At 39.2% G+C, this 21,447-nt stretch overlaps 2 protein-coding genes and 1 long non-coding RNA gene across 3 annotated transcripts; all 3 read right to left on the minus strand.

Annotated features, from left to right (window-relative positions):
- Positions 1 to 1,604: 1,604 nt before the first annotated feature.
- Positions 1,605 to 2,556, minus strand: LOC112126281 (zinc finger Y-chromosomal protein-like; the record flags this gene model as incomplete). The annotated part of the gene is made up of 2 exons (XM_024225045.1): positions 1,605 to 2,158; positions 2,327 to 2,556. Coding segments are annotated over 2 exons (648 nt in total), but the record flags the coding sequence as incomplete, so codon positions are not given.
- Positions 2,557 to 6,054: 3,498 nt separating this feature from the next.
- On the minus strand, positions 6,055 to 21,146 carry LOC106667284 (zinc finger protein 91-like). The gene is made up of 19 exons (XM_024225046.1): positions 19,340 to 21,146; positions 18,984 to 19,273; positions 17,719 to 18,908; positions 17,283 to 17,594; positions 16,608 to 16,766; positions 16,107 to 16,208; positions 15,684 to 15,868; positions 15,098 to 15,395; positions 13,154 to 13,349; positions 12,781 to 13,046; positions 12,387 to 12,552; positions 11,752 to 11,777; positions 11,266 to 11,417; positions 10,969 to 11,212; positions 8,983 to 9,153; positions 8,578 to 8,767; positions 8,343 to 8,509; positions 8,148 to 8,262; positions 6,055 to 6,524 (listed from the first exon to the last, which is right to left on the minus strand). The coding sequence occupies exons 3-19, from the start codon at positions 17,765 to 17,767 to the stop codon at positions 6,248 to 6,250; spliced, it is 3,075 nt and encodes a 1,024-aa protein (XP_024080814.1). The 5' UTR covers positions 17,768 to 18,908; positions 18,984 to 19,273; positions 19,340 to 21,146; the 3' UTR covers positions 6,055 to 6,247.
- LOC106667285 lies at positions 15,744 to 16,537 on the minus strand. The gene is made up of 3 exons (XR_002909862.1): positions 16,285 to 16,537; positions 15,937 to 16,208; positions 15,744 to 15,868 (listed from the first exon to the last, which is right to left on the minus strand). It is a non-coding gene; the product is annotated as an uncharacterized LOC106667285 (long non-coding RNA).
- Positions 21,147 to 21,447: the final 301 nt, after the last annotated feature.

Consider the following 21,447-nt stretch of genomic DNA (forward strand, 5'->3'; position numbering starts at 1 on the left):
CATTAAACGTGAACTAGGATTCAGATTCTTCAATCGTTTTCTTCAGCCTCCCAAATCGACATTTGTGCAAGGAACGTTAGACGACTGTCATAATCATAGTCGGGAACTTAGAGAGAGGCTGTCTTCTACCTGGGACCTTTCGTGAAGCTTGCGCATGGCCAATGTATTATCCCCGGTCCTCACGGGAAACGTTGCGACCGGACGACAGCATGTAAGCGTTGAGGACGTCATGATCATGCTACAGTCCCTCGAATGCGTGAGTAAGCGACTGGAAAAGGGTAGTGGTATCGGCGGTTTCTGACGAGTATGCTTTGCATTGTTGTGCGTATGACCGGCGTGGTACCCTTGGGGAAGCGAAGGATCGGACCACCTAGGCTAGACCTATGGCGTCCCTCGATTACGTGCAGCAGGTGTAGGCTGAGCTTGATAAGAGACCTTTGTCCGTAGGCAGTACTCATCTAAGGGGTGGGTAGAAATCCCACTTTTTAATCCGAAACCGCTGTCGGGGCGTTCCCGAAAGTTTCTACGCTGGAGGAGCCTCTACACTTAGAGAGATAGAGTCGCCTTCTCTATCTAGGGAGTACGCGGGGGGGGCTGATGTATTTCGGCCCGTTAGCCCCTCGCGTGCGGCGTACGACCCGACGCACAATGCGGGCCCGACCATTCGGAGTGGACAAGCGGGGAGCGTGGCTACTGACCCTTTGGGGCCGGGACACCACTACACCAATGCTGCGGCGGTAACACTTTTCCGTCGTATGCAGAAGTGCGTCAGCTCCCATCTTGAGAATCAAAGCGTCCGATAAGGCCATGAGCCAGGTGCGGACGTTAAAGATCCTCTTGTCTTGTTGACGATGAGTAAATCGGGAACGCATGTCATAATCATAGTCCCGAGGTCCCTGGATAAGAGAAGCAACGGATCAATGGAGATTTAACATACAGAAAAACCCTAGGAAATGAAATTGTAGCAGCAACAATCTATGATCTAATACTTTTGAGAAGAAGGATTTAGTCGATTGTACTCAACTAAGGAACTAGGAAGGTACAATAAGCCAGATGGCTGAAGTGCCTGGGGGCACATACCCATCATTATATATTCTCGTCACCATCACCATCACTCTGGACAAGAATAGAGCGATATGGCTTAAAATTGTCCCGGAGTACATCTCCAATAAAAAATTTCCGGTGCGGGTTGCTTTCTCGATAATCCACCATGAATTAACAAATCCGTACGCATAGGGAAAATTGTAGGGATTATGCTGCTAGTCGGTTTCCGACTAGTTTCATACCTAAAAGCGTAACGAAAGTACTGAAGAAAAAGAGAGTGTACATGCCGGAACATAAAGTATCAAAAACATTTACGGTTATTGGAATATACATATTTTTTAATGGTTCTGATCATGACGACCATGAAATCATGTCACTCGTGTAATAATGATGGGATTCTGACTACACATACAAGAAAGAACATAAAAAACGTTATAATTAAAAGAGAACTTTTATGGGAACCAGGAATGGCAGAATAAGAAAGAAGCTAAGAATTTACAATAAACTAAGTGTACACATAAATTAGAAATAAAACACAGCTTATTTCAACGTATATTTTAAAATACTAATTAACAATGTAAAAAAAAGAACCACCTTGACATTTTAATCCACATATTTTTTTTATATTATTGTTATGGACAGATGAAATGCTTAACCTTTTCTGAATGTGTGTATAAAATTGTTTTTGGCTTTCAATCACTCTGGTTTGGTGGTGGGCACTTTGAAGTCAGACACCAGATGTTGGTTGAAGATGTGTTTTTTCAAATCAATCATATACTTCGTCTTGTAGGAGCAATGGGGACACTGGGAACAAAGTTCCTTCCCGCACTCATACCTCAGATGACGCCTGAGAGTGGACGAGGATGCGTACCTCCTCTCGCAGATGGTGCACACGTACGCCTTCGTCTCCTGACCTAGAACGAACCGAAGAGTCAGAAATGATAGATTTTTCGACATCGAACCTGCGGAAGGACGGACAGCTGGGATCACATGTGTTTGAGGATGAAGTGGGATTTCAACTTCCTCTTGTGCTTCGCCATATAAGGGCAGTTGGGGCATTGAAACTGCGGAGGCTGGCCGCACTCGATTTTCCTGTGTTGGGTCAAATTTCTCTTATACTTGTAAGAACGATTGCATATGTCGCACGTGAAAGGTCCTGAAAAAGAAAAATAATTTAACGTACCTGTCAGCCTTCTGGGTTTCAACAATAAAGGTTTTCGTATCGAGCGGAAAAAAACTCGCTTCAACAATTAAAATGAAGTGTATATTACAAATCAACTACAGCAAGTCGTGTTTGAATTTTTGGAAGTGTTTGTTGTGCATGTGCAGCTTCAGAGTCCCTTTCTGCTTCGCCTTGTAAGGGCAGAGTTGGCATTTGAACTGCGGCTCGACACCGCACTCGAACCTCTGGTGTCTGATTAGGTTGTCCTTATATTTGTACGACTTGTTGCACACTGGACACGGAAAGTACGGAATGGCGAAACCTGAAAATAAATCGCACTCCGTGTTACGTCATTTCTCATAGAAAACCATCTTCCTGGACACGTAGAGAAGCGTCCCTGAAAGTACTACTCTAATTTTGACCTTTCACACCAAACCCAGATTGAACATCTTAGAAAAAGAAAAACTATATATATAAAGTTACAGGCTTACATATTATAATAAGCCATAATGAAATTATGAACTGAATTTACCTTGGACACGATTAAACAACTGCCTATATAGTATTACCTTCATCCGTTTTTCTATATACAGCCAAATCACCTAACCATTTACTACACATACGCAACAATAGCCAACACTTAATCATCATACAAACAATTATAATTTAAATATCGATATTTGAAATTGTGTATTTATTAGCGTGAGTGGTGAGAGGTGTTGGTGAAATTAGAGTCACCATCGCCCCTCGAGCAGTGAATGTGTCTAGGGTCGATGGAGGACTTCAATGAATATTCCGCTATCGACCCTAGAGTTGATCGTCGGACTTTGCCTAGGCCCGTAGGGAAGGGTGCCTATGGGCGAGAGTCGGTGCAGTACTTGTTATTCCTCCACCGACCTACACCCAATATTAATAATCTTAATTAGGGTCGATGGGGTAGTTTTATGAATATTCCACTAGTACTGCACCGACTTATCTCGCCCATAGGGAAACCTTCCCTATGGGCCCGGCAAAGTCCGACCATCAACTCTGATGATTGGGGTATCGATGATGAATTACCGAGTCTTTTTCCCCATTTACTTTCCTTTTCGTTACCTTATCCCCTTATACTTTCCTCCCTCTGTTTTGGCAGAAGCTTCTTAGGTTACTGAACCCGCACCCCTCAGGCAACGGTTCCATCAGAAGGGAATTCCCTAGTGGGCCATCTTAAAAATAATTACAATTAATTAAGGTTTTTAGTTGAGATAAAAAGCCAATGGTGCGAGCGGGATTCGAACCCACGATCTTCGGCTAGATACGCCGCTGCTCTACCACTTGAGCTATCGTGACCTCGATCCACTCGGACACCAACTCCCCATCTCAACCCCACCTTTTGAATTTTCCCTCCTTTTTGCCATTTTTCAAATGTCGTGAACTCGGATTGGATTCTCGGCGACAAATTTAAATTGTAATATATTAATTGGTCAAGCGGACCACGAAATTAGTGAATTTAATTAATTAAAATGAAGTATACTTCACTAAAGCTCTCCGTGGCCATTTCATTGGGCTCTCAAAAGGTGGGGTTGAGATGGGAAGTTGGTGTCGAGTGGATCGAGGTTACGATAGCTCAAGTGGTAGAGCAGCGGCGTATCTAGCCGAAGATCGTGGGTTCGAATCCCGCTCGTGCCATTGACTTTTTTATCTGAACTAAAAACGTTAATTAATTGTAATATATTAATTGGTCAAGAGGACCACGAAATTAGTGAACTTAAAAATAATATTGTACCATGGGATTGGGTGACTCCAAGTGGCCCCCGATTGAGGTTGGACTCCTGGCGGTCGTGGTTTGCCATCAACTTGTACCGTTGGAGTGTACCGGCTTACCTTAGAGACAAAGTTGCCTCCTCTATCTCTCCGGTAGTGACTAAAAGCGGACTTTGTTAGTAAGTCACAAAATTCCCTTTTTCAAGACACTTTTAAAGAGCACTTCTGAACTTGGCTAGCACTGCACCACCAAGGAATGTGACAAGTCCATGCGTGTAAAATCTTCCTGGTATTCTCTTAGAGAACTTTAGGCGTCTTAGAAGTCCCTTCGGGGATAAGTCCGGACGTTAAAGCTCCTCATGGGTCTAAACATCCATGAGTAAAGATGAGTACATAGGTGTGAATGTATTTATTTGTGCGACTGTATTATAGAAGTTAATTAGTTTTAGGTTTGATTATATTTTGCATGCCTTGGTTGCTGAAGTGACCAAACTGTCGAAAGACCCCGTTCGACGTATCTACTAGCTTATGGCTTATGTGAAAAACCAGCGCACCAGCAGCATAACGGGGTAGGTCAACTCCAATTTGATACAGACTAAGGCCAGCACATCGGAGAGTCTTCCGGGTGAAAGTACAATACCGATAATATTGTGCTTAATTTAGTGATAAAATAATATCTCTAAGCTTAATTTAAGTCCAGGCCTACCACCGCGGTAACAGCGTCGTGGGTTCAATTCCCAGTCCCCCAGCCTTTTTTCACGCCCCCCCCCCAAAAAAAAAAACAACATGTACGTTAATATGTGCGTTTCCTCCCTTCAGTTCAAGATTCTGGAACCATTTTTAGCTAGCCAGGTTAATTTATTATTTTTTCTGACCTTAGATATAATATTTTTTACAGGACTTGAACATGGAATGAAACCAAATTAGAATAAGACACTGATGGATGTTCCGAGCGGAAAAAGGGATAAAACGTCCAAGCTTTAAAAATCTGGAACTTCCAGAGCTTGAAAATCCTTTCTTTGTAATCCTGGACTAAAAGAGGATAGACACCTTCTTAATCCTGGTATCGAATCTACTATAAAACCACAAAAGGACCTACTTTCGACTGGGTTCGTAGGGCTTAGTTTTGTTTGACTTTAATCACATTACTTAAGCCATGTCCAGCTTGAAATTCCGGGAATATACAATAAATATTAAAGACAAGTTTTTGTAAATTTTATTTAAAGGTTTAATTGATTATAAAAGTTTTCAGTTGATAAAAGTCTTCTCGCCGAAGTGCCTTAGCCCGATGTGGGCCTTGAGGTGGCTTTTGTGCTTCGCACGGTATGTGCACTCGGGGCAGGCGAATTGAGGCTCGATCCCGCACTCGTACTTCCTGTGTCTGCAAAGGTTTTCCTTGTGTTTATAGGATTTGGTGCAGTTCGGACAGGGGAATGCCTTGACTGAAAATTGCAAGAGATTGTCAAGTTAAAGTCGAGTTGGGGTAAGAAACAAAAAAATATTAATTGCTTAAACGGAATCGAAAAAAGAAGCCCTTGAAGGCCAAGAAAAACACTTGGTGGGCGGTATGTTCGTACAAAATACGTATTGATTAAAAACTACTTGACGTTTTAAGCAATTGTTTTATTTCAAAGACAGCTTTTTTGGGGTGTCGTATCAAGGTTTTTCTTCCCGTTTTTAACCTTGTCAGCCCAAATAATCTACATGAAGTGCTTGAGCGCGAAGTGGGCCTTTAACTGGTCCTTGTGCCTCGCACGGTATGAGCATTCGGAACAGTAGAACTGCGGCTCTTTCCCGCACTCGTACTTCATATGCCTTTGCAGATTCCTTTTGTGTTTGTACGATCTCGAACAGGTCGGACAGGCCAGGCGCTCGTCTAGAAATTAAATGCAGAAAAGAAATGAATATATGAAAAATTGGAGAAAAAAAATAAAACTAAAACACAATAAAAATATATATCGAGTTTCTCACAATGCGATGGAGCTCTGAATTACTAAAAAGTTTTCGACCCTAAGATGGAATTTTTAGGTTTCAAAAAACAAAACAAGAAAAAGAATAACAGTACAAATAGAAATTATACATGTATTATAATTATTTAGCATAAATAACAAAATACCTCTAAACACTGGGTAAATAAAAAAAACACATTTCTTATATTGTATCGTCAATGGGACTTTAAACATCCCTTATACTAAAGTTCAACCTGGCGTGGATAAAAGTGAAAAATACAATCGAAAACTGGACATGGAAGATTATCATGCGGTCAGACATACCGCCCACCAATCCTTCACTTTTACCTCAGCGAGGGTCCGGATTGTGCTTCAAAGCAATGTGCGTCTTTAGATGTGCTAATTGTTTCGACCTGTGCGTGCAGTAAGGGCAGAAAAACGACCTTTCCTTTCCACACTCGAGGACTTTGTGACGCTTCAAGCTTCCCTTGTGCTTGTACTTCCTCTGACAACCGTCGCACGTGAAGCCAAGCTCGGTATCTGAAATGATCAACGTAATATTAATAAAGGGCATTATGGTTATAAACTGACAAACCTGGACAATGGCGATAGTGATGGATGATAGTTATCAAGCATACTAACGGAACAATTTTTTCTCATTCTGAAGACACTTTTTAAATATAACTTCAATTAGAATAAAATAAAGACGTGATTTACCACCCGATTTGTTTTAAAGCAAAATTTTCTTCTTTCAAAAAAACCCGTTTCTAAGAGATAAAACAGGGTTGGATTCAAATACAAAATAAAAGTCTGTAAAGCTTATTATTTGTGTAAAATGATACACATCCTCGGATCAATTAAGTTTTCTGCTCAAAGCATGCCGCAAAGCTCGAGATGCTTCACGGCGATGTGGCTCTTCAAGTTGGACTTCTGCTTGGATCGGAACGGACAATGGGGGCAAATGAATTTCGGCTCCTGGCCGCACTCGTTTTTGACATGCCTGGACAGATCTCCCTTGTATTTGTAAGTTTTGCAGCACATTTGACACTTAAAACGCGATCCTGAAATAAAAAGAAAGTTATTAAAGCCCCACACAAGCCTAAATTTGAAAAATGGCAGCTAAGCTCGAATGAGATTTATAAACTTAGTTACCCTAGCTCAATTCACGAAGTGATTAATAACTTTGGGTAAAAGACCAAATGTATTTAGGTAAGTATATTTTGACTTCAACTGCCGTAATATTTACTCTGACTGGGTGGTTGGGAAATCACGGTTCCGCAAGGGTACAACTTTGGTCCAGTGCTGTTTTTTAACGTAAATTTTTTCTCGTAAATCCTAATTGATTCGATCGTCTAATTTGGTTTGTGTTTTCCCCTTTGAACATCTCTGTCTATAAATTAAATTTGAGAAGTTATTATAATTAATATCGTGTACACGATTAATTTTACAAATAAAATACAATAAAAATAATCAGTTTTTTGTAGGATTTAAGGTGATGTAAATTAAAAAATGAGTTACACACTTTTTACACAAGGATATCAATTTAGTACATTGTCGATTTTGCTTTCTGTATTGTATTTTATTTTATTTATTTAACTATAATTTATATATTGTGTTTGTTATGTGTGTAGAAGGACCGATGTAACTGGGCGTATTCACGTTGCAAAAAAAAAATTGGTGGGCGGTATGTTCAGACCATCGACCCTTATTTCAAAATCCACTTTGGTCTAAGGTTATTTTTCCTTATTCTCGACAGTAGACGTTTCAGTTTTAATTATTCACGTCTTTGATAAAACGTTATGTTAAAAATCTAATAAATTTGAGCATGACTAGATGCTTCAGAGAAAAGTGGCTTTCACAGCACGAAAGATGGACGAAGAAGAAAACAAAAGCTACATTAAATTAATGTGTAAAATATTCAAAAAAGCTCCAAACATTGTGAAAATTGCACAAGTATCACTAGAAGAAAATCATCATTGATTTATCCGACCTTTTTTTTAAATAGGTAAATTAGCATTGATTACTACTTGGATACATTCTTATTTTTGATTTTCATAGATACTTTACTTTGGTTTACACGTCAATTTTAGGAGGAAAAAAATAAAAAGCATACTGAGACAAAATACAAAAATTTATTGAGTCATATTACAAAGAAAATTGGCTTTCAAGAAGAAGAGAAGTCTGAAATGTTGTGCTTATAGAAAATGTGCTTTTTGAGTGAAGACTTGTATTTGGTCCTGTGTAGGCACAAGGGACATTTGATTTGTGGCTCCTTCCCGCATTCGAACTTCTGATGTTTGGTCAGGTTCCTCCTGTACTTGTAAGTCCTGAAGCAGAACTCACAGGTGAGGCGGCTGGAGGCCCCTGAAAATAAAACCAGTTGTAAAAAAAAACGCCAGTTTGTCTTGGTACCGGGGTTACTTTATAGATTCAGCGTGTTTCACTGCTATATGGGACATGAGGTGTACTTTCTGCCGAGACTTGTGCGGACATATCGGACATGAGAATTGCCGTGCCTTGCCGCACTCCAACCTCTTGTGCCTGTTCAAGCTGTCCTTGTATTTGTAACTCTTGGGGCAACTGTCGCATCGGAAAGGTTGAAAAACATAATCTGAAATCGGACGGAGTTATTATTTCTTTTTGTCGGATAGAAATTTTCCTCTTATGTCTCCCGATCACGAGTCTTCGGGGAGGCCGTGTTTAAGGGCGATGTGAGCTTGCAGGTGGACTTTTTGTTTGGATTTGTGTGGGCAATGCGGGCAAGCGAACTGCCTCGAAATTCCGCACTCGAACCGTTTGTGCCTGTAGAGGTTTTCCCTGTATTTATAACTCCTCTGGCAGCCGGTGCATTTGAATTGTTTAACAGATTCTGAAAAATCAAAATGACAAATTACGTAGGTCTAAGAACGTCATAACCCCTAGATAAACAGGTCCAATAAATAAAATTAAAACAAAAGTACAAAAGCCGTTTATTTGAGATGTTTCGTGTGTTTTTTTTTTAAGTTTTTTGGTTTTTGTTTACAAATATTCAAAGGTTTCCGAGGTTTTGGAGTCCCTCTCGACTGCACCACGACTGGTGTTGACCCGCGATGTGGGTTTTGAGGTTGGCTTTCAGTTTCGACCTGAAAGGGCAAACCGGGCAGCCGAACCGTGGCGGTTTGCCGCACTCGTACTTCTTGTGGTTGTAAAGACCCTCGGGGTACTTGTACCTCCGGTAGCACTTGTCGCACCCGAACTTCTTCCTTTCGACCAGACCTGTTGGGACAAAATGAGGTTAGTGGTCCGCTGGGAAAAGCCAAAAAACGGCAACCTTTGGCGGTACTCTCGTTTTAAAAGACTCAACAGTCCGGTAGGCGTTTTGGTGAAAGGCCGAGAGTAAAATGTACACAAAAACGAGAGAATTGTACAATTTAATAAAAAAATTATCAAAAAAATGTTGATTTCATATTCTCCTCTTGACATTTCAATGAACTGACAATAGGAAAATAAATACACTTAATAAAGGCAAATCACGTGGCCACCCTTAATATTCTTATCTCTTAGAAAATCTTCCATTTATTATCTTATAACAACATTTGGTCTGTTTTAAAGGTTTTAAAAGCACAGATAAAATCTCTCTGTTTACGATTGGATTTTGTAAATTTTTGTGAACAGTCATTCTCTTCTTTGTTGGTTTTTCTGTAAAGCTTCATTCTAACGTGGTATGCTTTTTTTATAAGTGGTACCATTTTTCAGTTTCAAATTAGTTTAAGTGACGGTTTGATGATTTTTAAGTATGTCTCATCTCAAGTCTCATCGCGTTGTTGGAAGACGGAAGAAGACATTCGTATTTGGACAGGGTGTTTAACATTGCCAGGAATAACTGTCCGAAGGGTCTCTACCAAGATACTGGAGGTTGCTCAAGAAGGCATAGTATATGTATATACTCCGTAATCGACATTCTACCGCTGCTGAGATCAAGCAACTACTTCCAGAAGCTGCATTACCCGCGAGAAGGTATGCCATTGGCCCAAATCTTTTGACAAGGCGCGACTCGGTTAAGTTTCCCAAAAAGTCATGTCAATTGGTCTGAGCAAGATTGGTTTAAAGTTTTGTTTTTGGATGAGACAAAGTTTTAAGGTCTGCTGACAGCCCTCTCGTGGAGAAGAACAGGACAGCGATATGTCCCCGCAATATTTTCACTCCGAGAAGCTATGAAGGTGTTATGGTTCGGGCTGCCATTTATATGGAAGGTCGCACAAAACTTGAAGATGTATCAGGACAAGTTGGTCCTTAATAATTAAGTCCCCACAAAGCTGTGATTGTTGGTGACTACTTGGAACGAACTTCAACTCAATATTTGGATTGGCCAGCATGTAGTCCCGAGTTAAACCCTATCGAACACCTTTGGGGCGGAATGTCAAAGAGGGTAAAAGTCGCCCAGTGATGTCTGAGAATATGCAGGAATTAAGTATGACACTGTTTGAAGGGTACGAAAATATTCCACAAAAACCTCATAAAATAGATGCCAAGTCGAATGCAAGAGGTGATGAACGCAAGATGAGGAAATAAATTGCTTACAAAGCAACATTTTTTGTAGTAAGCAACAAAAAATAAATCTTATACCCAATTCAAGTATTTACTGAAGAACGAGGGTAGCCATTTTTTTTACCTCTTAGTGTACATAATCAAAACATCCCTTGGTTGGGTGTTGACGGTCCGCGTGTACTCGCTCCTTCCCCGACAAGTTCAAACAGTTTGTGGTGAATACGATATACTTCGGGATTCGGAAATCTTGAAGATGCTCTGTATAGAATTTCTTTAATACTTTATTCACATACAAGATATCTGGGTAAATCTAAACTTTTTGGCTTTGACGACTGTTGAGGTCTTTGGACGAGGTACGAGAAAATTTCCATCTTACTACCGAGAAAAAGCCCTCTGCTTGCTAAATAAGCCGAGTTGTGTTGAAACTCGTTCCGCCTCTTCTCGCTGTGACAGCAGGTGATCCAAGTACAAAAAGCTTGTTATAATCGAATAAAATATATATTTGGGCTACACTTTTTACAAATTATGTTTTAAAAATGGGTTAAATGTTTAAAAACGGCGTGTGTTGAGTGACGAGGTGTTTCTTGAGTGAGCTTTTGTATTTCGTCATGTGGGGGCAGTGGGGGCATTTGAACCTCGGCTGCTTGCCACACTCAACCTTCTGGTGCTGCACCAAGTTGCATTTGTACTTGTAGCTCCTTCTGCACCTCTCGCATGTGAACCTGGGCAGGTGCGCTGCAAAAGAGAACATGTTAAGCCGTTTCCGCCCGTTGTAGAATGGATCGGTTCACAAATGAAACATTCGCGGCTTTAAGGCATTAACATGTGCTTTAAGGCTACATGAGCTTTCAGATTGGCTTTGTGCTTCGATTTGTAATTGCATTCGGGGCATTGGAACTGCGGTTCTTTCCCGCACTCGAACTTCTTGTGTCGGATGAGGCTGTCCCTGTGTTTGTACTTCCTAGGGCATTTGTCGCATTCGAACTTGACACCTGTGGGGGAAAAATAATTCTGAATCAGTTTTTTCCTCAGATTTGGCACCAACGGTAGGCCTGCACATCTCCCTCCTTTCTTACGCAATAATATTTTTAATAACTGTTATAGTGGTTGGGAATAAATTTTAATGTAAAAATACGTGAGTCAGACTAGGCACAATATCACCCAAAGGTTAGATCGCCCTTGTGCCATATGGTTGACCATTTCACTACCTACTCCATAATATATTAATTTCAAGAATCCTTGTTTGAAATGCATTTAAATAAAAAAAAACAACTTGCCAGATTAGGTAAAATAATTGATTGCGATATCACCCCTAGCTTATGTTACATTTCGGTGCCTCATGGTCGATCATACTAACACAAACACTTTAAAAATTTAAATTTAACTTAATGCAGTATTGTTGAAAATACATTTTAATGTAAAAATACCACGGTCACACATCTTGAAATATTTGATAAAACATCACCCAAAGATCACATATTTAAGTGACTCGTGGTCGACCATTAACTTAAACACATTTGAAATAAATTGGAAGGTAGAAGCAATAGAAAGACTTTTTTATGCAAAAATACTTTTATTTGACTAGATAAAATGTATGGGAAAATATCACCCAAAGGAAAGAATGGTACTAGGATGTAACTTAATTGATAATTTAACGACCAGAGCTTTAATATTTTCACTGAAATTTTACCAAGGAGTGGTGTAAACGCATTTCAGTTCAAAAATACCATTGCCAGACAAGGCCTGGAGAAATAAAACCTTTTCACGTTTCCATTTCAATATTAATTTGATAAGTTCAGAAATATTATTCGACACTGTAAAATATCTAAGATGAATGAAACTGAAGGAAGCCAGAAAGGAGAAGAGATTGAAATAGTTGAAAAGACAGAGAAGAAAATGAAATGTATATGTGTATTTTATGCGGGGGAACAGAACAGGTGGGCGTTTTCGTCTACAAATACGATGTCAAGTGTTTCATTTTCATGTGGAAATGAAGCTCTGATCGTCTTTTGTAGGACTTAGTGCACATGGGACAGTCGAACTTTCTTCCGCATTCCTTTCTTTGGTGCCATTTCAACATAGCGAAGCATTTAAATTTTCTCCCGCAGGTGCAAAGATGTCTAAGCTCTATAAAACAAAAAATAAAAGAGAAAAAGTTAATATTTTATCTGTGATCATGGCTTGTTTTGGGGCTGTTCTCTTTTTTTGTTTAATTCCTTACCTATTCGATTGTCGTAAAGTATAATTGGAAAGACAAAGAAGAAAACATTGATTTTTATTGTGATTTATTTAAAAATAAAAGTTGAATTGGTGAAAAAATTACTAGTCGTAACAATGAGTGACAATTGGATTATTTACTAGTGTGCCGGCATATGACATGGCTTTTTAGATTTCCCTTGTAAGTTGCCTTGTAAGGGCAATAAGGGCACTGAAACTGGGGCTCTTTGCCGCACTCGAACCTCTGATGAAGCTTCAGGCTCCGCCTATATTTGTAGATCCTGCCGCACGTTTCGCAAGGGAAGTACTCCGGTATTTTCAATATGAGCGATTCGATGGTGCCTGAAAATGGCAAAAACGGCATGAGAAGGAATTCCGTCTCGATACCGAAATATCGGAGAAGAATAGATTAAAAACATCTGTAGGGGTTTAAAATGGTGTTTTTATTTGTTTGGAACAAAAACGAAAAGGAAAATACTAGGCAAACAGGGATCAGTATAGAACGGCGGGCCTGTCCGTGTGTCCGGCGTGCTTGACGGCGATGTGCGTGTTGAGATTGAACTTCATCCGCGTCCTGTAAGGGCAGAGTGGGCAGGAGATTTTCACATCCTTCCCGCACTCGTGCTTCTTGTGCTGGTAAAGTCCAGACTTGTACTTGTAGCCCCTTCCGCAAAGTTCGCAGAAGTAGTTCTTGGCGGGGGCAGCGCCTGGAACAAAAAACCTGTTATGACTCGAACGGGTCCGAGGTCGGCTCGTCTTGATGGTGGGCTCGTTTTGATAAGTTTTATGACGAATCGTGCATTAATTGTCTTGGATGGTGAGAATTAAAAAACCCTGCAGATGTACCTTGCCCTACTTAAACCACACAAGAAAAATTGTAAAGGTTTTTAAAATAAACCACACCCTTCATCAAAAATGCCATGCCATTTTACAAAATGATGGCGAGACAAGGTAAAAATGGCCGGGAAAACAACACCCAAAAATAAGACCGTACTTCGATGTCACATGTTTGATTATTTCTCGAGTAATCCTTTAATATTTTCATTAAAATTTTATAAGGCAGTGTTGGAAATACATTTCAATTTAAAATACCTAGTCCAGACTAGGTAAAATGACTGGGAAAACAACATCCAAAAGTAAGACGGTACTTCGATGTCACATGTTTGATTTTTTCTCGAGTAATCCTTTAATATTTTCATTAAAATTTTATAAGGCAGTGTTGGAAATACATTTCAATTTAAAATACCTAGTCCAGACTAGGTAAAATGACTGGGAAAACAACATCCAAAAGTAAGACGGTACTTCTATATCACATGTTTGATAATTTCAAGAGTAACGTTTTAATATTTTCATTGAAGTTTTATCAGGTAGTGTTGGAAATGCATTTCCATTTAAAAATACCTCGTCCAGACTAGATAAAGTGACTGGGAAAACAACACCCAAAAGTAAGACCGTAATTCGATGACACATGGTTGATAATATCAAGAGTATTGCTTTAATATTTTCACTGAATTTATATTAAAGTGTTAAAAAAGCGTTTTAATTTGAAAATATCTCTGTCGGACAGAGTAAAATGTTTTGAAAAATATCACCCAAAGCTGAGATCGTACCAGAATGCCATCTGGTTGATGATTTCACGACTAACGCTGTACGTTTTTACCAGCCAGTGTTATATATTATTATTATATATTATTACAAAACACATCGCCTAGATAGGGTAAAATGGACGGGAAAATATCACCCAAAGGTAAAACCAAACACGATGTCACATGGTCAACGATTTCACGTATAATTTTATAATATTTTCACCGCGTCTTTACCAGGAAGTGTTAAAACTGCATTTTAGAAAACAACTCGATCAGAAAAGGAAAACAACCGAATGTCATGCCATTTATAAACGCATATTTGGCTGTTACAACTCTCATCCATGGTGCTCGATCCTATTTTGTGCCTAGTTATTGTACATACAATCACGCTTATCATGCACATAAACTCATATTTCGACAACTTCGTCTGTACGAAGGTTTAAATTAGATTAGTAGATTTTCGACTATTGGGTTTTGGAGCTGGTTACAGAGTACCCTCTTGAATATAACACTTGGATGAATATACCGCCCACCAAATTTCGACCAACATGGCTGAGCATGATCTTTTCTAAATTATAAAGGGTTTACTATTGGCTTTATATTATCTAACTAAAAACCCTCAATTTTTAATTAACCTTTCTTTGACTATTTTAATAATTAATATAGTGTGTGTTGAAATAATAAAAATAAAGGATAGTTATAAACACAACATTTATTTAGAAATGGTCTTAAGAGGAAGCCTCCTCATTTTCTTTTTCAAGCCATTTAAATGTTATTTTTGTTGAAGATCGTACATTTTGAAATAAAAAGGTTCTTAAAGGATTTTTTTATTGCTGACATTAAATTTTTATTATTAACGCCACAGTTTCAGTTTATACAAGTGGTGTGTTTGTAAAGAATGTGAGAGTTGAGAGAAAATCGCATCAGGGCCTTATAGGGGCAATGAGGGCAGCTGAAGCTCGCTATCTTCCCACAGGCGTGCTTTCTGTGCTGGTACAGGCCGGCTTTGTACTTGTACCTCCGTCCGCAGTCACTGCAGGCGAACTTCCTACCTTGAAAGGGGGGAAAAAAGAAGTCCGTTAATAATAGACAACACGACGATAGAGCCCGTTGGACGGGGATTGAAATTTGAAAAACCTTTTCCTGACCGTGGGCCGAACGATCTCGCTATCCCCCGTATTCACGTGCGACGGACAGATCTCAATATTTATTTTGGGGAAACAAAGGAAGGGGGAGAAAATCGTTCTTGCTTTGTTTAAAGAAGGTACATGCAGAAATGACAAATAAATAATTTAAGTCTTTGTTTATACATATAGTAACTTTTTTATAGGAACATTCTCGTTTTCAAGTCAAAGAAAGCTCGATCTGTTAAAAAAAAAGAAAAAATAACAAAATTAACACAACATCGGAGTGTTTAAAGAAAATTTTATTTTACCCTCATTATCTCGTCATAACTGCCGAATGTATATTCCGTATGTGGTCTTTCAGGTTGCTTTTCCTTTTCGATTTAAAAGTGCAGATCGGACAGCTGAACTGCGGCTCCTTACCGCAGTCGTATTTGAGGTGGTTGTACAGTCCCGACTTGGATTTGTACCTGTTGAAGCAGCCGGGGCACTTGAAGAAGTTACCGGGTGTTCCAGCTGCACAAACACAAGTCAGGTTAAAACACAACTTCAAATCGAAAAAGAAAAAAAAATCGAGAACGTACCGGAGTTGGTAACAACCAAGGGAAAAATTGTTTATATTTAAATAAAATAACTTTATTGCCAAAAAAATCCATTTTTACAAATTTCTCTTAAAGTTGGACTTGGCTGTGTCTTCTGAACACGTGAATGTTTAGTGTGGCCTTCCTGCTGCTCTTGTAAGGGCAGATCGGACAGCTGAAGGAAGGCTCCTTCCCGCACTCGAACTTCTTGTGGTTGTAAAGACCACCGCGAGACGTATACGGCTTGTCGCATTTGTCGCAGAACATCGTCTTCTCTGAAATAAGCCAACAGTCGTGTCAAAAAAACCAAAAACTTACTCATGAAATAAAACAAGAAAAGAAGAAACCCACAACAGTCTTGTTTTTATTTGTCCCATACTGCTAACAGTCACGAAAGTTCAGACCTTAAGCGTTATGATTCCCGTTGTTTCCCTTGAGAGATCTCAAGTCAGTATTTGTAAGTACAAGTGTAAGTATAAAGGCCATAATGGGACTTCAAGGTAGAACTACCAAGAGATCAATGAAACTTTTTTAGAACAAAAAAACCAATGACTTTATTTTCGAGAAAGAAGACATAACAATTATTTTGAGTATTCAATGTTTTCCTCTTTAAGGATGTTAAGAAATGTTTTTATCGTAGTAATAATTAGCATCTGCAGCAACGTTGTGCTTGCTGATCAAGTGGGCTTTTAAGTTTCCTTTGAGCTTCGTCTTGTGGCCGCAGAGACGGCAGGTGAAGCCCGGAGGCTTACCGCACTCGTACTTCTTGTGGTTGTACAGACCACTGCGAGACGTGTACGGCTTGTCGCATTTGTCGCAGAACAACTTTTTCTCTGAAATAAGCCAAAAGTCGTGTCAAAAAAATTACACATGAAATGAAACAAGAAAAGAAGAAAACCACAACTGTCTTGTGTTTATTTTTCCCATACTGCTTACAGTCACGCAAGTTCAGACCTTTCAGAGTTATGATTCCCGTTGTTTTCCTTGGGATCTGAAGTGTTCGACAATAATTTGTAAGTACAGGTGTAAGTATAAAGCCCATAATGAGACTTCGAGGTAGAACTACTAATATCAATGATAGTTTTTTAGAATAAAAAAAACGAAAGACTTTATTTACGAGAAAGAAGACATAATAACAATTATTTTGAGTATTCAATGTTTTGCTCTTTACGCTTTAAGAAAAGTTTTTATCGTAGATATAATTAACATCTGCAGCAACGTTGTGCTTGCTGATCAAGTGGGCTTTTAAGTTTCCTTTGAGCTTCGTCTTGTGGCCGCAGAGACGGCAGGTGAAGCCCGGAGGCTTACCGCACTCGTACTTCTTGTGGTTGTAAAGCCCCTCGGCGTACTTGTAACTCTTGTGGCAGCTGTCGCAGACGTGTTTCTTAATAGATGGCCCTGTAAAACAAAAGAAGAGATTAAATATTTATAGACGGGCCGGTTCGACTGGTCTTCGGCGTCGTACATGTCGCCCAGGGCCTGTTCCGGGTGGACGTTGGAGATGTGGGTCTTCAGGTTGCCCTTTTGCTTCGACCTGTGGGCGCAATGGGGGCATTTGAACTGAGGTTCGATCCCGCACTCGTACTTTCTGTGGTTGTGCAGGCCCGCTTTTGTCCTGTACGGCTTCGAGCAGTCCTTACAAATAAACACTTCCTCGCTTACTGCAAAAAAATAATTCGTCTTCATCATTCAATCAAATATGGTCAAATAAAAAAAAAACTTGGCTATCCACAATATGTATATGAATAATAAAAAAAAGACATTCAAGAGAATAAATTAACACACCTCCAACTACAGATGACCAGTTCATGCTCTTGTTCCTAAATAACTCCATATTTAGTAACTTCTTCGAGCTCAGACCTTGATTAGGAAAGACAACAAGATTTAGAAAATTAATGTAATGCCGAGAAGAAAATCAAAAATTTAAACCTTATTCCCTAGACCGTTGAAAAAAGGCAGGTTGATATTTTGCCATTTTCCCCTTTCGCATCAAAATGAAGGGTTCAAATTTTCCAAACCGTCATTCTGTCGAAGGAGGGGCGTTTTGGAAAAATCACTGTCAACTCGGTTTTACTATATACTAAAATACAGGCAAACTTCGTACATAAATGTAAACACAAAATACTTATGTGTACTCGGTAGAATATACGGATGTAAACACATACATGCATTGTATATATCCCTGGCTTATTTGATATGTATAATAGAACGAATGTGCCCGTTGGCATTTACCTAACAGAAAATAAAAAAATGGTGGGCGGTATGTTCAGGCCCAGGTTTAACAGAAAATAGTCAAACTATTTGTTTTTCCGGGGGCGAAGGGGTTAGTTTAATGATACTATGCTTTAATGTATTCTACACCAATTTCAGTAAGTATAAAAAAAGGAACTTTATTTTTCCATATTAATAATGTAAATTTATGGAGAAATACTTTCCCATTACATAAATCGGCATGATGGCATTTTTGAAATTTGATACTTTCTACTGTTGCTTTACCCAAAATGGGTAATAATAAAACCCAAATATATCTTCGACTAAACCGCTAATACTCCATGGATACTTTTAAAGATTTTATTAAAATAAAAAAATCTGACCACAATTTAAATAGTTAAAACTTACAGTTAACAAAATATAAATAAGGATTGTTCGGTATTTATTTATTATTATTTTCTTTTGTTAGTTATGATACAATAAAAAATTATAAAATAAAAAATAGAAACATTGTTCGTCAAGATCGGCGAGGCACTGGCTACTGGTGAAATCGTGTTATTCCCCTTAGTCATAAGTTCAGGTGTACTTCATGTGGCGAAGTGCGACATGGGACTTCAAGTCCCCTTTGTACTTAGAGATGTGCGGGCAGATCGGGCAGGGGAACTGCGGCGCTTTACCGCAGACGTACTTCTGGTGGTTGTACAGTCCCGGCCGCGACTTGTACACCTTGGAGCAGTGCTGGCACACGTATTCCTGGAGGCAGGCTGCTCCGATAAAACGAAAAAACAAATTAGAAGACAATTTTTTGAAAGTCAACGTATACAAAATCCGAAAGTTACAACGATCCGGTGAAAGAGCGAAGAACCAAAGGACGTCGTCCTCCTGAAATTGTTCGGTTTTTATTTAAAAAAAAAGACACATGGCATACATTTTCTGTATATTTCCCGTTAAAATGCCGAGTGTTTAGTTATAATATGCACTTTGAGGTTCCCCTTTCTCCTTGACTTATGAGGGCAGAGAGGGCAGCAGAAAGAGGGCTCTTTACCACATTCATATCTCAAGTGATTCCAGAGGACCCTCTTGTTTTTGTAGCACTTCCCGCAGCCCGAGCACTGCAGAGGTTTCGGATCTGCAACATCATCAAAACGCAATTACAATTTTTTTCATTTTTAATAATTTCCTAGTTAAACAAAACCTGAGTCGAAGATATCAATAAATTCGACCTCCTTTCTCGAAAACTTTTAATCTTCAGTCCTTGGATAAGCACAAAACCGCAAATCTTTATTTTATTACAGAAGGCAGTTCGTAATTGATTGTATACAAGGAAACACTAGCCAGCATTGTTATTTATCTTGAGTTTAGAAGGGAAATGCGTGCGGATGTGGGTATTGTCCATGGTTGAACTTTTGGCCATGTAGTCGCAAAAATGTTCAAAATACCAATCGTTTTCGGTTGGTTCCACTCGACTGCTGCCTTAGCTCTTGAGTTCTATAAGTTCTGGAAATCAAATCATTATGAAAATCACATTGAATTATTGATCGACCAGATGCAAAAGTGCTGATTCCGAAATATAATATGTATCAAGGTTTCAACAGTTGGCCTACTTCGTCTGCCATTGACAAAGAATACTCGTGGATAAAGTTAGGACCTATACACAAAATGAATACTCGTGATAAAAACGTCTAACCTACGAAAAATATAGTGTGTGCGCGTTTTTATGCGTGTCAAAATATATACGGAGACACGTACTTAAATAGACCCAAAGATAATACAGTTTTCGTGTAATTAATACAAATACAATATTGGTGGGCGGCATTCTTGGGCAAGGCTAGACAGTAATTACTCGTACTCTTGCTTTTTTTCGTGATTAATAGGTATATAGTACGTATTCGATATAAATTGTGCGTAGAAGGTCTGATGTGCCTGAGTGAATTTGGGCTGTGAAAAGTATAACATTGGTGGGCGGTATTCTTGGGCAAGGCTAGACAGTAATTACCCGTACTCTTGCTTTTTTTCATGGTTTATATATACATAACACATATTCTATATAAATTGTATATAGGAGGTCCGGTGTGCCGGTGTACATTTAACTCATGAAAAGTTTAATATTGATGGGCGGTATGTTTATGTTTTTTCGGGAGATTTGGGTTAGGGGTTGAATAATAATTTGTAGGAAATATTCTAGAACAATTATTATGTATATTGTTTGTTTATTTGATTTTTTAATAAGATCGACCAGGAACCCCTTGATTCGGTCCCTGTGCATTTCAAAAGATGTCCTAGCATCTTGCATTTTCTAGAGCGTTCAAGACGTGGATTACGAAATCAAACTTTATTGAAAATAAGATGTATTATTTATTGTTTTGTTAACATGCTAACTTTTCTTAGAACTAGGCAATAAGTACAAAAATCCATTTTTGTTTGTCTAACATAGAAGGTTTTAATTTTACATTTATAAATTTTTGAAAAAAGATCTAAGCACTTCACAGTCTTATTTTTGGGAAGTATAGTCGACAGTTGTTTTGTCAATATTGTGGTCTGCCTGTGGTTGCTGGTAGTGAATCGGTCGGATTGTGAGTTTAAAATTATTAGAACAGTTTTAAAATTGTATTTTGCCTGGGAAACATCCTCAGAGCAGGTGTTCCTTGGACGTGTGCCGGCAGAAAATGTGTGTTCTCAGTGTCCCCATCCTCTTGGCTTTGTAAGGGCACGACGGGCAGGCGAATTTCGGCTCTTGGCCGCACTCGAACTTCCTGTGGTTCCACAACGTCGACGAGTTGGTGTAGCTGCGGTTGCAATTCGGACAGTCGTACTTCTTCCTGGGGGCTGGAGAATAGAGAAACAGGCATGAGAACGTGACCGACAGAGCCTACGACGGCTATATGCTCATATGCATGTTCATTATGTGGACTTTGAGATTGCCCTTCCGTTTCGCCCTGTGAGAACAGTGTGGGCATTTGAACTGGGGTTCGATCCCGCATTCGTAATTCCTGTGGGTCCAGAGTGACGCGGCCTGGCTGTACACTTTACCGCATTTCGAACACGGGAATTGCTTTTTCACTAGAAACAGAGAAAAAAAACAAGTAGGCTATGAATGAAAAACAGTTAAGAAACCCCTAAACAAAAATAACTAAAAACAAAACAAAAGCAAAGTTTCTTTCTTAAAACCCGCGGATTTGAAACATGAGAAACCTGCTGCGACCCACTCCGAAATAAACTGTTTAGTTTCCTATCAAAAAGAAAATATGGGATTTGGAACCAAAAAACTCTTACAGCCCCCAAAAATAATTATTTAAAAATATA

The sequence above is a fragment of the Cimex lectularius genome, unplaced genomic scaffold, assembly GCF_000648675.2.
Source record: "Cimex lectularius strain Harlan isolate CLEC.00 unplaced genomic scaffold, Clec_2.1 scaffold10, whole genome shotgun sequence".
In the NCBI taxonomy this organism is placed as follows: domain Eukaryota; kingdom Metazoa; phylum Arthropoda; class Insecta; order Hemiptera; family Cimicidae; genus Cimex; species Cimex lectularius.

Coding starts and splice junctions, on each gene's coding strand:
- LOC106667284 (XM_024225046.1), bottom strand. CDS start 17,767: ATGGAGTTATTTAGGAACAAGAGCATGAACTGGTCATCTGTAGTTGGA. Junction 11,778..12,386: donor AAAATGAAACACTTGACATC/GTATTTGTAGAC, acceptor TGTTTGTGTTAG/TATGATCGACCATGAGGCAC. Junction 11,213..11,265: donor AAGCCAATCTGAAAGCTCAT/GTAGCCTTAAAG, acceptor TTTCATTTGTGA/ACCGATCCATTCTACAACGG.